This window comes from Chiloscyllium plagiosum, chromosome 1 (genome assembly GCF_004010195.1).
Source record: "Chiloscyllium plagiosum isolate BGI_BamShark_2017 chromosome 1, ASM401019v2, whole genome shotgun sequence".
NCBI classification, from domain to species: Eukaryota; Metazoa; Chordata; class Chondrichthyes; order Orectolobiformes; family Hemiscylliidae; genus Chiloscyllium; species Chiloscyllium plagiosum.
Window position 1 is genome coordinate 84,618,719 of NC_057710.1, and position 16,127 is coordinate 84,634,845.

The 16,127-nt window shown below is 39.9% G+C and overlaps 1 protein-coding gene across 1 annotated transcript in view; it reads left to right on the forward strand.

Annotated features, from left to right (window-relative positions):
• LOC122554972 (rho GTPase-activating protein 7-like) overlaps window positions 1–16,127 on the forward strand; it is a 260,499-nt gene that overhangs the window by 116,328 nt on the left and 128,044 nt on the right. The window contains exon 3 of the mRNA XM_043700450.1: window positions 14,227–14,376. Coding sequence (XP_043556385.1) covers window positions 14,227–14,376 — 150 coding nt within the window. The remainder of the gene's footprint in view (window positions 1–14,226; window positions 14,377–16,127) is intronic.

Here is a 16,127-nt window from a genome sequence, read left to right on the forward strand (position 1 = left end):
ACAGCACAGCAGGTCAGGCAGCATCTAGGGAACAGAAGATTCGACGTTTCGGGCACATGCCCTTCTTCAGGAATGAGCAGAGAGTGTTCAGCAGGAGAAGATAAAAGGTAGGGAGGAGGGACTTGGAGGAGGGGAGTTGGAAGTGGAGGAGATGCGGTGGAGGGCACCGTCGACCACGTCGCCTTCCTGACCTGCAGTCTTCTTGTTGACCTCTCCGCCTCCATCCTACTCCGACCTATCACCCTCACCTTGACCTCTTTCCACCTATCACATTTCCAACGCCCCTCCTCCAAGTCCCTCCTCCCTACCTTTTATCTTCTCCTGCTGAACACTCTCTGCTCATTCCTGAAGAAGGGCCTGTGCCCGAAACGTCGAATCTCCTGTTCCCTGGATGCTGCCTGACCTGCTGTGCTGTTCCAGCAATAAAGTTTCAACTTTGATCTCCAGCATCTGCAGACCTCACTTTCTCCTTGCTAAGCATTTGTTTGGTAGACCTTTGCTGTCTCCTTCCATGACAAGAACATCCTTCCTTAGACAAGGAGACCAAAACTGTGACCAAGGTCCTGTATAATTGCAGCAAGACATCCCTGCTCCTATACTGAATCCTCTCACAATTAAGGACAACATATCACTTGCCTTCTTGGCCGCCCGCTGTACCTGCATACCCATCTTCAGCGACTAGTGTATGAGTACATCCAGGTCTCATGACATATTCTTGTTTCTCTCTAGTTATACAAATTCAGGTAATAATCTATATGTTATCAGTCTTTAGGGATTTATCTGCCTTCAATACCATCAATTTCCTCAACACCATTTCTCAATGAATGCTGATTTCCTTCAGTTTTTCCCTCTTAGTAAATCCTGTGTTCCTTAACATTTCTGCTATGTTATTTGAGTCCTCCTTTGTGAACACAGAACCAAAGAATGTATTAAGTTTGTCAGCCGATTCTTTGTTCCATACCACAAGTCCTCCTATTTCTGACTTACACTCCTCAGGTATGTTCTTTTGTTCTGGTCTCTTCCTTGGGTCTAATACTATCTCTAATTTCCCTTGTTGGCTATGATTTGGCCAACTTTCACATTTTACTTTTGAACAAGACAGGAATGAACAATTGTTGCAGATCATCCATGTGCTCTTTTAATGTTTGCCATTGCCATTCCAACATCATCCCTTTAAGTAACATTCCCCAATCTATCATAGCTAACTCAAGCCTCATACCATCAGAGTTTCCTCTATTTTGGTTCAGGGCCCTAGTCTCAGAATCAACGAAGTCACTCTCCATCTTGAAGAGGAATTCTATCATATTATTGAGTCCAGTGACTCGACATCAGAATTATTCTGATGAAGAGTCACCAGACTCAAAATGTTAATGCTGCTGTCTTCTCACCGGTACTGCCAGATCTTCTGAGTTGCAATTTCTGTTTTTGTTTCAGATCTCAGCATCCACAATTCTTTGTTTTATTCTATCACACTATCGTTGTTCATTCCCAATGGGCTTCATACACATAGATTACCAATTACTTCTTTCTCATGACACAATACCCAGTCTTAAAGCATTGGTCCAGAAAACCTCTCCTACACAGTCTTGGAGTTCATCCTCTACAGTATTGTTTGATTTGATTTGATTTGCCAAATCTATGTGAAAACTAAAGTCATCTTAATGTTCCTTTATTGTACGCAAGCCTAATTTCCTGTTCAATGCCATTCCCAAAGTCACCTTATTGTTTTAGGGGGGTTGTATCTAATCCCCACTAATAGAGTTTTTTCCTTGGTGTTTCCAATTTGAACAATACAGATTCCACATCATCGGAATCAATTTCCTTCCTCACTGTTATGTTACTTTCCTCTTTTACCGATAATGAAATTCCATCACCTTTTCCTTTGTGTCTATACTTCCTAACTACTGAAAACTGCCTGATATTCAGTTCCCATCCCTGGTCACCCTGCAGTCATGTCTCCATAATTCCAATTATGATATACCTGTTTTCATTTGTGCGTGCATTGAATTCATCTACTTTATTATGAATGTTCAGTGCATTAAAGATTAAAGCTGTGAGGCTTGTATTTTTAGCAATACTTGTCCAATTCCGTTATTTTTCACCCTGATCCTGTTTGATCCTGGCCTTTGATTTCTTTGCCTTTCACTTTTCTTATTTCCTTTTCTGTCTTTTGTTTATGTCTTTGTCTCCTCTTCCTTTGATTCCTTCCATAGGTTCTGCACCCCTGCCATTTCAATTTAAAGCCTCCCCAACCACTTTAGAAAATATTGCTCCTCAGACATTAACCCTCGTCTCACCAGGTGTAACTGGTCTGGTCACACCTACCCCAGAACCAGTCCCAATGCTCCAGCAATCTGAAACCCTCCCCCGACACCATCTCTTCAGTCACATATTCATCTGATATCTCCTGCCTATTCCAAAACTAAAACAGAAATTGCTGGAAAAATTCAGCAGGTCTGGCAATCCTTCTTGAAGAGTCACTGGATCAGAAACATTATCTCTGCTTTCTCTCCACAGATGCTACGGGACCTGCTGGGCTTTTCCACCAATTTCTGGTTTTGTTTCTAATTTTCAGCCCCCACAGTTCTTTGGTTTTCTGCCTCTAACTATATATACTTAGGCACTTCTTTTAATATATAAAGGAGTAAAGTTTGTAAAAAAAAAAGATCTCCACTAAAGTTAAAATGGTAGAACAGGAAAGGTCATAAGGAAATTCAACCCATGCCACCTCTTCATCTCCACAACCACATAGTCAAACATCTCCATGCATCGCTGTATGCAAGTATACATAAAAAAATGCATGTGCATTTCAAGGGAGCTCTGACCACTTGTTTAATCAAAGTTAACACTGGATTTATATTCGATGTACTATTAATTTCAAGCCATGTGAGAGTAAACCTTTTAGGAAGGTCATGCAACTCTTGTCTAATGAGCACACCAGGATCAGCATGCAGAGTCATACCAGAAAAATTAGTCAGGATTTCCTTAGGTTGCCTCACTCTATCACTGTAACTTTGTTGGATCTTTGACAGAAACTGTGTCCACGTCCCATGGAAATCCACTGTTTTACTAGTGCTGGGAAGTCATACAAATGCACTATATAATACTTACTTTAAATGTGCTCCAGCAGTACTATTAAAGCTTCCAGATCAGAGTGTAAGCAGTCAAAATATGTGTTGTAAATTTTTATGAGCTGGAAAAAGTTTGGCTAAACAGTTACTGGCCTGATTTTGTAGGTTAAATGTTTTTTGGCTATAAATCAATGTGGTAATTCACACTCAGAACCTTTGAGTTGGCATGGTTTGGGTTACATTTTATAGTTTGGTTTGGTGATCTGAAAGACATGTTTGAACTGGAAACAGTTTTTCTTCCATATAACTTCTGTAAAATGTACCTTCTCTATGAGTTTATGCTATTAGCACAGAGTGATATAGAACCATTACATAGTTTGCAGCTTTAATAATTTTGCTCCCTTTTTCCTATCTCAATGTATATTTTCTCCGGGTTCCTTCACCCACCAAGCTGTCCTCAAACATTGCTGCACCACAACAATATTCACTCGTCAGTATCGAAAATTATTGTCATGGCATGTTTGACTTTATAAGCAGTTTTTGACAATATTCGTCATAGTCATACAGCTTAGAATTGACCCTTTGGTCCAACTCATCCATGCGACCAAGGTTCTCAAACTAAACTAGCCTGCATTTGGCCTTATATCCATTTAGACCTTTCCTTTTCATGTACCTGTCTAGATGTTCTTCATATGTTTTAACTGTACTTGAATCAACCATGTCTTCTGGAGGTTTATTCCACATATGAACTTTTGATCGTTTGAGTTCCATGATCTGATTTTAATAGAATCATAGAGTCATACAGCACAGAAACAGACCCTTCAATGCAAACAGTCCATGCCAAACATAATTCCAAACTAAACTAGTCTGACCTGCTGACACTTGGCCCATATCCCTCCAAACCTTTCCTATTCGTGTGCTTGCCCAAATGTCTTAAGGTAGTAATTTACAGCCAAGGCTTGTTCAAGTCTCTTCTTTTCTATGTTGAAAAAAGATAATATAAAATACATTGGAGATGATTACTACCAGTCTTTTGATCCATGCTTGAAACAACTGCTAACTGTGACTGCTCTGCTCTCTGATAAACTACATAATATTGAAATAATGTTGGATTCTGTGGTAGAGACCTTCATATCAGCTGCTTAGAAAGAGCTCTGTTTGATCCTGTCAAATATCCAAGCATTCAGTGTTGTTTCAATTTCTGTAAAAACGGGGTTGACTGAATCAACAATTCCATACTGTCAACATATATTGCATTTCACAGAGTAGCTGTACTCATAGTGCTCAGTATACAATATAGTAGTTCCAATTTTGTAGCCCACTGGGATTACAGGTTGCAGAATTACAATTAAATTCTCTACTGGTGTTCCAACATCAGAATATTTCATGAATACAATGTTATGTTTTAGTTAATATAGTGTTGTATCTTGTCCAGATGTTCGATTGATAGCTAAGTTGAACATTGCACTACTCAGTGTGAAAACAAGCCACAAAAATTTAGAAGCTTCTGGAATCTGATCCCTCAATGTACTGATTTAGCTAACTGATCTTAGTTTGGGTTTCTGACTGTTTCACTTACTCTGAATTCCTGTGGCTAGCACAGGGTGGGTTCCATTCCTAATCCATATCTGTTAATAATTTCCAACGGAGGGTGACAGTTAGTTAATATAGAATATATATTTCAGTTAATAGCAAGAAGTATAGACAGATTAACTTGTTTTTATATAGCAAGTTGTTATGCTTTGAAATGAACAGCCTTAAAGAATGGCAAAAGTAGTTGTCATAATAACTTGCAGAAGGAAACATGATGTAAAGGGAACAATCCAGCACTAAGGGGAAAGAAAAGTGAGAATGGAACTGTTTAGATAAGTCTTTCAAAGATCTAGTACTCAAATGATGGGCCAAGTACTATCCTTGTGAACTATATGGTCCATGGTCAGCTGAGTGTTTTTCAGATGTTGCATTATTTGGAGTGCTGGCTCTAAAATGGCACTTACCGAATCAATGTCAAATACGAACTGATGTCAACTGCGTACTAGTCATACTTCCTGCATCCACACCAAGGTGGGTTCCACCAAATGATAACTGGCAGAGCTCATATTAAAAAGCATGTACTTATGCAACACCAACAATTTTGGATCCAAAATGCTTATTGAGCTGAATAGGCACGAAGGAACTGAATTTTGCAATCTCCACCTCAATTAGAAAATGTTTCAATTACATTGGGATGTAATTTGGATCAGACAGTCCCATTGATAGAATAGCCTTCTCAAATACAGAATCTGATTACAGAATGGGGAGCTGGATATGGTACGAGAGTGCTGGAGGCAGGTTCTCAACAAGAGCCAGCATCTTCAGATATGGGAAAAGGTTATCTGTGGCATAATGCCACAAACTGCTGAATTTTCTTCCTCCCTTTTTGTTCCTCTACAAATAAGTTAGGTTAGATTAGATTGCATTACCTGCAGTGTGGAAACAGGCCATTTGGCCCACCGACCCTCCAAAGAGTAACCCATCCAGACCCATTCCCCTAACACAATGGGCAATTTAGCATGGCCAATTCACCTGAGCTGTACATCTTTGGATTGTGCAAGGAAACTGGAGTACCTGGAGGAAACTCGCACAGACACAGGGAGAATATGCAAACTCCACACAGAGAGTGGCCCAAGGCTGGGATTGAACCTAGGTCTCTAGCGCTGTGAGGCAGCAATGCTAATCACTGAGCCATCGTGCTGTCCTGTGCTATGATCTTGATCTACTGAATGGAGGAGCAGGCTGAAGGGGTTGAATGGTCTACTTTTGATCTTATTTCCTATGCTCATATGTTGATCCCTTGAAGATAACAGTGGAGTCTTCAAAATTATAAATGTAAGTTTATGAGTGGAACCTGCAGTGCTCAGCTGTGAAGAGCTGTTTATCCAGATCATTGTGCTTTTCTTGTATGAGGAAAGTAAACAATACTGTTTATACCCCCAAGAACCTAAAGAGGGAAGATGTTAATTATCCAGAAAAAAAATTCACCCGAATCCCAGTAGAAGATTCAACACCAGTCTGTCTATAGGCCTCATTTAGGCTATATCTAAAGTGGTTCCAATGGCTTTGCTGCCACTGCAAATCCAACATACACATATAATAGATACATAACAACACATTGAAGCACATGAATTGCTGTAGGCAAGAAGCTAAATTGACAATTATGTATATGAAAGTCAAGGGTCAGCTTACAACTACTATACCTACATTCTGGCCATGTCTTATTCAATAACCAATTGAGATTTACAGAGAGCAAAAGTATTATGTATCATTCTCAATATGTACGACGAGATGATTCAGCTTATTGGAATTTGCAAATTTAATTCTGATTACATTTCAACATTTTTATATACTTGAGAGAAGTGAAACACCATTCGTGTACAAAGCCCTCTGAAAAGGCTTAGAAAAACATGTGATATATCATTGGAAACCTTGGTGGTAGCTCTCTGACCCTGCGGTCATATTAGAAATGTATTTCAATAGTGGTTCACAGGACTATGTCAAGATGACTAGCATTCCTCAAGGTATCAGAACACAAAAGGCTCTTTCAGCTGCATGTTTTTTTTTTCTTTATTTCAAGTTCTACTCTGTAAGTCAGGGGCTTTGGTCTGTGAATGAGCAATGGAGGGTGGGAGGGGGTGGGGGCCAGGGGGCCATCACTACTGCTTGAACAAACCTCTTATTGAGTTCTTTAAATAGTGCATATTTGGATGTGACTATAATTGAGCGGTTGTAGTCTGTTTGATGGTATTTTTACACTTGTGCCCCACAAATAACCAGAATTCCACCAATGTCATGAGAATGTTTAGAAGAACTAACTTCTGAAAACAACAGTGGCAGAGTACAATCGCAGTTTTAGTGCAGACATTCATGGAGCTATAAACAAGACAACGGCAAGAAGGAGAAGGCTGACACTGAGATTCCTTCTGCTGCAAATACTAGAGTTAAGCATTTGTAAAAGAATCAAGGAATCTTTTCCAAGCCTATGAAATTGGGATATTATCAGATTTTTATTCGTTACTCACAAGTAACTGCACAGAAAATAACTAATAGTTTGGTTGAGTGGTTAAGTGACTCATAAACTGTGAGAGAAGCTTGCATGATGTAAAACTGCCCCAAGATCAGACTGGAGTCAAGTAACAACTGACTTGTCGTCAGTTTAAGAACTGAAGAAGAAACTATGGCCAGAATATTTTAGTGTTGGGCACAGAAGGAGATGGGAAGGCAAGGAAATGAAGTAGCATATTGTCCGAGAACCGCACCATGTTCGCCTCTCGCCTGAATCAAGTTCTAGGTGGGTAATCCCATACTTGACCTCTTCTGCCAACTGAGACAATTAATGATGACTCAAGGACCCATTTTTACCTGGATTATAATAAGTAGCTTCAGGTGGCGCAAAAGGGTTGGCCCATGCAACAGTGCAGGCAGGCTGTCAGTTCAGAATGAGTCCCATTAGCTTATGGAGGACTGAAAGGCTGGATAAAGGGCAGGGCTGCAGAGACCACCCCATGCTCTTGATTCCAATATCTCTGCTCTCATCTTCCCTCATTCCAAAGCTACCCATTGAAAAGCACTTGCGGTCTTGATCCTCAGGTTGTTTGATATCTTCCCAGCAGTGGCCACAACCTCCCTGCCAAATACAACAGCTGCTAGTTTCAGAATGGCCAGTAGCTCTTGGAAAGCAGGACTTCCTGAATTGGGGACCCACTCCCAGTTGAAGGTCTGCCAGGGACCAATTGTCCTCAGCTCACCATCTTCAGCTGCTTTGTTAGTGACCTTATCTCCTTCATAACACCAGAAATAGGGATGTTTGCTGATTTTTGCACAATGTTAAGTATTATGTGTCTGTCCTCAGATACTGAAGCAGCATGTGTCCAAATGCAGCTGGACTTGAACAATATGGCTGACAGCCGGCAAATAATATTTGTGCCACACAAGTGCCAGGCAATAACCATCTCCAACAAGAGAATCCAACCATTGCCCCTAGACATTCAATGGGATTACCATAACTGAATTCGCTCATTATCGCATTCCTAGAGTTGTTATTAGTGTTGCTTTAAACTGAAATAGTGTCCTGAATTTTTTTCAAAGTGTGGCAAAGTGACAATTTCTTAAAGAGTTTCACACATGAGCCCTAGTCAGATTTCTCATGCAATTTTACTCTGCTGGTTTCATTCCATATCACCACTTTATGTAACAGTCATCTCGCATTTATCAGAGGTGCAAGTGCTTAATGGTGCGGAAGGGTCTGTTTCCATGTTGTATGACTCTGGAACACACACTCAGTCTGACTGTCCCAATGCACCCACCTCTTACCAAGGCTCATAGTCAACCTTCCCCATTCACATGGCAGGATATTTAAAGGCACACCAGTTCAAACGTTGCCAGCCTGTTGTCAAGTTGTTACCCAGGTAGTCAGTATCGTGTTCACAGACCAGAGGGCTGTGCAACAGTGTTACAAGAGGGTTAATGAACTTGTGCACTCTGTAAGTGTAAGTGCCAGCATCTTCTCTCTGCATGTTACTGAGAGACCAAGGAATTCAGGTACATTGTTCCTTGTAAGTTGCACCATAGGTCAACAAGATAGTGAAGAAGGTATTAGCATGCTTACCTTCACTGCTCAAACCAATGATTTTAGGAGTTGAGACATCATGTTGCAGTTGTACTGGACGTTGGTAAGGGCACTTTAGAATACTGTGTATAGTTCTGGTTGAAAATGTGTTGCTGGAGAAGCACAGCAGGTCAGGCAGCATCCAGGGAACAGGAGAATCGACGTTTTGGGCATAAGCCCTTCTTCAGACCTGCCTGTGTTGCCTGACCTGCTGCGCTTCTCCAGCAACACATTTTCAGCTCTGATCTCCAGCATCTGCAGACCTCACATTCTCCTCATATAGTTCTGGTTGCCCTGCTATAGGAAGGATAAACTGGAAAGGGTGCAGAAAATATTTACTAGGATGTTACCCGGAGTAGAGAGTTTGAATTATAAGGGCAGACTAGATAGGCCTGTAATGTAGGAGATTGAGGGGTGACCTTATAGAGGTCTATAAAATCATGAGGGGCATAAATACGATAAATAGCCAAGGTCTTGTCCGCAGGATAGGGGAGTCCAAAACTAGAGCACATAACTTTAAGGTGAGAGGAGAAAGATTTAAAAGAGACCTGAGGGGCAACTTTTTCACAAAGAGGATGGTGTGGGTATGGAACAAGCTGCCAGAGGAAGTGGTAGAGACATGTACAATTACAACATTTTAAAAACATTTGGGCAGGTACTTGAACAGAAAAACTTTAGAGGGATATGGGCCAAGCACAGGCAAGTGGGACTAGCTTAGTTTGGGAAACGTGGTTGGCACGAATGAGCTTGACCAAAGGGTCTGTTTCCGAGTTGTATGATTCTATGACACACACTCAGTCTGACTGTCCCAATGCACCCACCTCAAAACAAGGCTCATAGTCTATACTCTTGATGAGGATGGCCCTCCTGTGTGCCACCCCAAGATCTCTATGTCCCTGTCCACAAAGTGGTGTGCCAATTTTCCCTTGTCAACTACGTCCAGGGCAAACAACATGGGCCTTGCAGGGAAGCAATTGACAACTAGTGCTTTTTAAAGATGGTGTTGGTGCCAGGAATCCTGGAATGTCCCAGCAATAGTGAGTATTTACCTACAGTAGGTGGGAGAATACAATGGTGCATGGTAATATGGCATGTTTGAGACGATAATGTGAGAAAACCCATCAGGGTTCATGAGTAAAAACCTCCATTAAACCTGCTAAAATTAACCAATATCTGGTAAAATTTAACCCATGGTTTAAAAATGCATCAAGATTGAATGGAAAACTGCTTAAAGTCGCACTGAGACACAACATGGGTCTTGCAATCACATAAGTATGCAAGATGTGGGGATTGAACGCTAGCTTTTTGTAAAAAGGAAAAATCCTTACCTGAGGTCTGTCAAAGGTCATGCTGAATGACGTCCTAATAGGCCAATAGCTGTGACCAAAACCTGAGAGTGGATCATTTATCTGGTTGCTGGACCATTGAGATGTAAGGTCCAGGGAGATTTGAAAGAAGAAAGAAGAAAAATACAATTATATTTGATAAAAATACAAAGGAATAGTTTTAAAAAGTTTTGCTGAAAATAAAGAAAAGAAACTCGATGCCAAAAGTTATGGGTTTTTTTTCCAATCATATTGAAACGTATAACTATGGATAAAGCAAGTAACATTGAGTATTGGACCTCTGAGCGAAAACACGGTGTACTGCAGCATTGCCAAAATTTACACAAGTTCTAAGATGGTTATAATTTTACAGGTAATGAGCTGCTGAATTTATATACCAGAATTGTTTACAGATACTTGGTAATTATATAAACAATCAGTCTGTGGAGGAACCTTACAGCAAATATTCAAATACTGTTGTGTAAACGTGATTGAGTTTATGCAATTTGCTGTATTATTTAACTCAGCCAGATAAGGACCACCAGCAAACTTCGGAGAAAACATTTTATGTTAGACTAAATAACTATTTTGTGATATCTTTTCTGAATAATGTGCTGAATTTAGGATACAAGTTATTAATGTAAAAGAAGTTACAATCAATTTTACAGAATCCATCTGGGCTGCATTTTGGCACTCCACCTGCATGTTTGTTTACACACATGCTACAAGGAAGATAGCACTGCTGCCTCACAGCGCCAGGGACCTGGGTTCAATCCTACCCTCGGACAACTGCCTGTGTGGAGTTTGCACCTTCTCTCCTGTCTGCGTGGATTTCTTCCGGGTGCTCTGGTTTCCTCCCACATTCCAAGGGTGTGCAGGTTAGGTGAATTGGCTGTGCTAAATTGCCCATAGTGTTCAGAGATGCCTAAGTTACTTGCATTAGTCAGGGGTAAATATAGGGGAGTGGGTCTGGGTGGGAGGGTTGGTGTGGGCTTGTTGTGCCAAAGGGCCTGTTTCCACACTGTAGGGATTCTATTTAAAAAAAGGGCTACCTAAAATTCCTGGCCAAGTGAAAATATAATCTCGGGTCTCATGTCACCCAAGAAAATCAGTATTGCAATTACGTTCATGTTGGCAAATACTTAACAGGTTAATGTGAGGGAGAATCCATGACCTTGTGAAGCCTCTGAGTTGTCAGGCCCACACGTGACAACACTTTTATGGTCCCTTGCAGTTACTTCTGCTACACAGAGATGACTGTGATCAATCTGTAATCACCAAAAACATGGTCAAGACTGCTTAAGACAAGGATTTATTATCCATATATTTGGACATTACAAACATTTCACATGCAGGTTGCAGTAATGACAGATGTCTTCACCCTGCCCTGTGTAACCTGATGAATGTCTTTGCCCCTGAAGGACTTGTATCACTAAAAAATAGAGTATCTGTGCTCTTACAGAAAGAAAAACACTTACTCCACTCACTCCAGGTGTGACCACTGTCTTCCTATGTCAATGGCGTGTTTACAATTTGCCTGAGTATGGAAAGCAATGCAGGTCACGCCTGGAACCCAGAGTCAGAGGCTCTGCTGGTAATCAAAAAACACTTCCTCTCAGAACCCCAATTTCCTTTCTTCCAGGCACTCCCTGTCTGAACCGGTCAGTACTGAGCTTCCACACCTTCCCACACACCACTTTCAGTTCAGGCATCACCTCTCCATGTTACTCTCTGAACACCAAATGGTGTGTGGCTTGAGGAAGAATTTAGATGTGATTATGTTCCAATGTGCTTGCTGCCCTTTTCCTTCTTGGTGTAGAGGCAGAGAGTTTGGAAGGAACCTTTGTAAAGTATTACAATCGATCCCGAACGTTGATGAGTGAAGTCAGCTGCTCCAAGAGATAAGTGAGTGCTCGGGAGGGGGGGTCTTGTGGTTGGCCTGGTTGCTCTCAGGCATTGATGAGGGGAGTCTGTGAACTGTGTGGAGGAAGCAGAGCTGCTTCAGTGTGATTTGCACAAGTTGAGTGAGTGGACAAATGCGTGGCAAATGAAGTATAATATGGAAAAAATGTAAGTTTATCCACTTTGGTAGCAAAAACAGGAGGGCACTTTATTATCTAAATGGTGATAGATTGGGAAAGGAGGAGCAGTATTGAGACCTGGCTACCTTTGTAGACCAATCACGGAAAGTACGCATGTACATGAAGAAGGCAAATGCTACATGTTTTGCTTTGATATCTCTCCCCTCTCATTAATTATTTAATTGTCCTCCACCACTTATAATTGTAAGAGACAGAGATGCAGAGCTTTAATCTGATCCATTGGTTATGAGATCATTAACTCAGTCTGTCACATGCTGTATCCATTACTTGGATCACAAACTGTCATCTGTTGTAGTTTCATCAGGTTGACACCTCAAATTGGCATGGGCTGTCCCTTCTGCTTGGAAATCTTTGTCCTACAGTGTGACCACAAGTAGCAAGGTCAGCTCCACAGTAGGACACCCCCAGCTGAGATTTGTCTGGCCAGCAAGGCCTCTTTACTATCCTGCTATAGAGCGCCCATGCCTGTCCCTCCTCCTGAGCATAGAGTAGTACTGACAGTGCCCAGATGTGATCTGTGCTGTTCTCTCCACAGATGCTGTCTGACCTGCTGAGTATTTCCAGCATTCTTTGTTTGTATAATACATTTTTCTCATCGACTAAACTGCCATCTTTTGGGAAGAATATTTTCACGGAGAATAGCAGCTGCAGTTGAATATGGGACTATGCGGATTAATGAGTATACTGGATTTTGGTTTAATTGTTTTGGGAAGTATAAGCACTTATGCTTCCCTTTGGAGTTTAAGTAAGTAGGGAATGCATAGTTTGTCTGGAAGATGTAGGCTTGATTGACCTTTATTGATTTCATAACTTATGCTCTTACAATCTAAGAGCATCTTCAATCATATTTTTGTGCCATGTTGTGTATTATTAAGTTGCTCATCTAAGCATAAATGTAAAGCTTTAAATTGCCATCCTTTTAAACAGGCTGCAACACCATTTTTACCATTGTTACAGAACATAAGCATATAGTCAGTTGACTATCCTTCGAAAATCCCCAGGAAAGCTTTGCCGTTCACTCAGACAAACTGAAACAGATGATGGTAACACAAGATATCTCCACAGGGACAATGAGTTATGATAGCTCTTTTATGGGTCTGAAAGAACTTTAATTCATGACAGCTACAGTCACAAATGAGTTATGCTCTTTCACACACTTGAAATAATGTCTGGAATTTACCGTCACAGGCAAATTACTTATTTTTTAAAAATATTGATATGTGTGAATATATATATGTCTGCACTTCCTCTGGTAGAATTATAAACTCATCATTGTTAATTCTGGAATGCAAGATGCTATTGCCAACTTGTAATTGCCTTTTTAGCCCTTGGGATCTTAACATGCGTGAACCATCGAGGCTTGGGGAAGAGGTATTGCCAGTTACGCCTACAGAATAAATGAACAAGTTCTAATTTAACTTGACTGACTCAATGATGCATTTGGAACAGAAAGCAAAAATAAATCTTCAATTTTGTTCTCAGTATTCATAGAAAGATTTATCTTGGCTATATCACCAGACATAATGTACGTAAGCAAACATAACACAAGAAATCACAATGAGTTGCTATGGCATCTTAAAGTTGCTTTTCTCCCAATGCCCCCAAAATTAAAGACAAATAACTGGCACAGAGCAGAAAAGGTAACAGTATTAAGGTAACTTTCAGAGTTTGGAAAACAACAAACTATTCTTCAAAATAACATTTAATCCTTAATAGCCTTGAAATTACACAGTTCAGCATTATCGCATAAATTCTTAGAGGTTCAGCACAGAATTAATAACACTCTTCCACATTTTTTGAATTTAATCTATCTCAAGCTAAAACTCGATTTTCTAAAATGAAAATGTTTCTGATTTCGATGTTCCTCTAGTATTCCAACAGTTTCAGTTCTCAGTCGTGTAAAATCTGTTTCTAAAACTAGAAATACCACACTTTTGAAAAAAAGAAAAAAAATTTTCAATATACTTTTGGAAAGCTCTTTTTAAGACTGGCATTGGCATGGTGGAGTGAAAGACCTCTTTCTGTGCAGTATGATTCAATGATTCTAGGTCTGTGAGTTGTAATTGCAGGGTCTGTTTCCTCAGGAAATGAGGGAAGATCGAGATCGAGCACGGCTGGATTCCATGGTGCTGCTCATTATGAAACTGGACCAGCTTGACCAAGACATTGAAAATGCTCTCAGCGCAAGCTCATCTCCATCCAGTACTCCAACTTTTAAGAGAAGACACATTCCTGTGAGCACATTTACTTACAATTACATTCTTTTTGCTTTTGGTTGTAAATGCGAAACACTGTATAAATCTTCTTTAAGGATTATATAGAAAACGTAGATTTTGCGAATGGCCTAATTTTAGGCTAATAGTCAACAAATTCTTCATTTATTTAAACTGACTGAGAAATATAAAGGTGGAATATATTTAATTGTCATTAAAAATGGGATATGCCTTTTGTTAATTAACCTTAATTGATGATCATTGTTTAATAAAACAGCCCTCATGTAAAATTTATCAGAAAGCAATGAGGATAGTAAAACTGTAAAACCCAAATGGCTGCGTAAACAGATATACCACATACATGCCCATGGATATGCTAACTGGCCTTAAAGCTGCTCCTCTGCCAACATCCCGAAAATGAAAGAACAAGTAACTGGCACATAGCAGAAGAAGGAATGATTGGGGGTGGGGCAGGGTCAAGTTTATGAATGTTGTTAAGGGAAGGTACTATGGTTTAATTTTCAGAGTTTGGAAGAACAACAAACTATGTTACAATGTTACCATTCTTCAAAATAACATTTAATTCTTAATAGCTTTGAAATTACATAGTATGGCATTATCGTATAAATTCTAGGAGGGCCAAATCAGCCAGTTTCTACTTCTAGATCAAAATCTTACCAGATGGGAACTTGGATCAATGAGTCAGGTCTCCAGCATTTGTCCTAGCTTCAGGTTGTTTTGCTGTTTTGCTCAAGAATGACAGAATTGATAAATTTGCTCTTTAATGTTTTTTATCAAATTCCTTTGTTGTTTTAAGAACAATATTACTCAATGCAAAATAAATGGTTAAGATCAATTTTAAAGTAATGTAGAAAGAAATTTGATATGAGTGCATTAAACCTTTGCATGATAATATCACACAATGTACTTGCCATGGCATTATGCTTTTGAGTTGTAAGCATGTGTTCTGATAAAAATCTTAACACCACTCTTGTATGTAAAAAGAATTTTGACGAAGGGCATTTTGTGGAGATTATTTGTTCTAAATTATGATACGCTGCTACTTTGAAGTAACATAGCACAAAGGCCTTTTCTTCAAAGGGATTGGTCTTACTTTATAAGTATTAAATAATCTCAATGGATTGTGTGTCACTATTTAAAGGTACCATTTAAATTGAGTTCTGAAAGGTAGAACTGTAACATGATTTTACTCCTGAAGTTACGTGCTTGTGAGGGATGATGTCATTGCAGATCAAATATTGTTTACAGATGTTGACAGAAAGCTTGCAAAGTCTCTTGGGAAAGGAAATGGGAGTAAAATGCTGTAGCATTTAAAGCACATGCAGCATCATTATGAAAATATGCTGGAACGTTCAACCCATGATCAGGTTTTACACAGTCCCACAGTCTATATATATATATATATTCCCACTAAATGTTTAATCCCTTAAGTTTCTTTCACAGAGCACTGAGTGCAGTGATATTATTTCATGACTGCACCAATTACTGCTGCTTAGTAGAAGAATGCATACTATTGCTAGCTTCAATCAGTTTTCTCTCCCAAAATACAACATATCACAATACTTTGCACATTAAATCAGTTTTTAATCACAAAAACTGCTGCACAAGAGGCACAACTGAAAATGAATCAGAGAATTGTTATGGTGCAGAAGAGGGCCATTCAGCCCATCATTCAGAAGAGCAGACTGGATGGACCAAACGGCCTAATTCTGCTCGTATATCTTATGCTTTTGTCTGCACTGGCTTTCTAA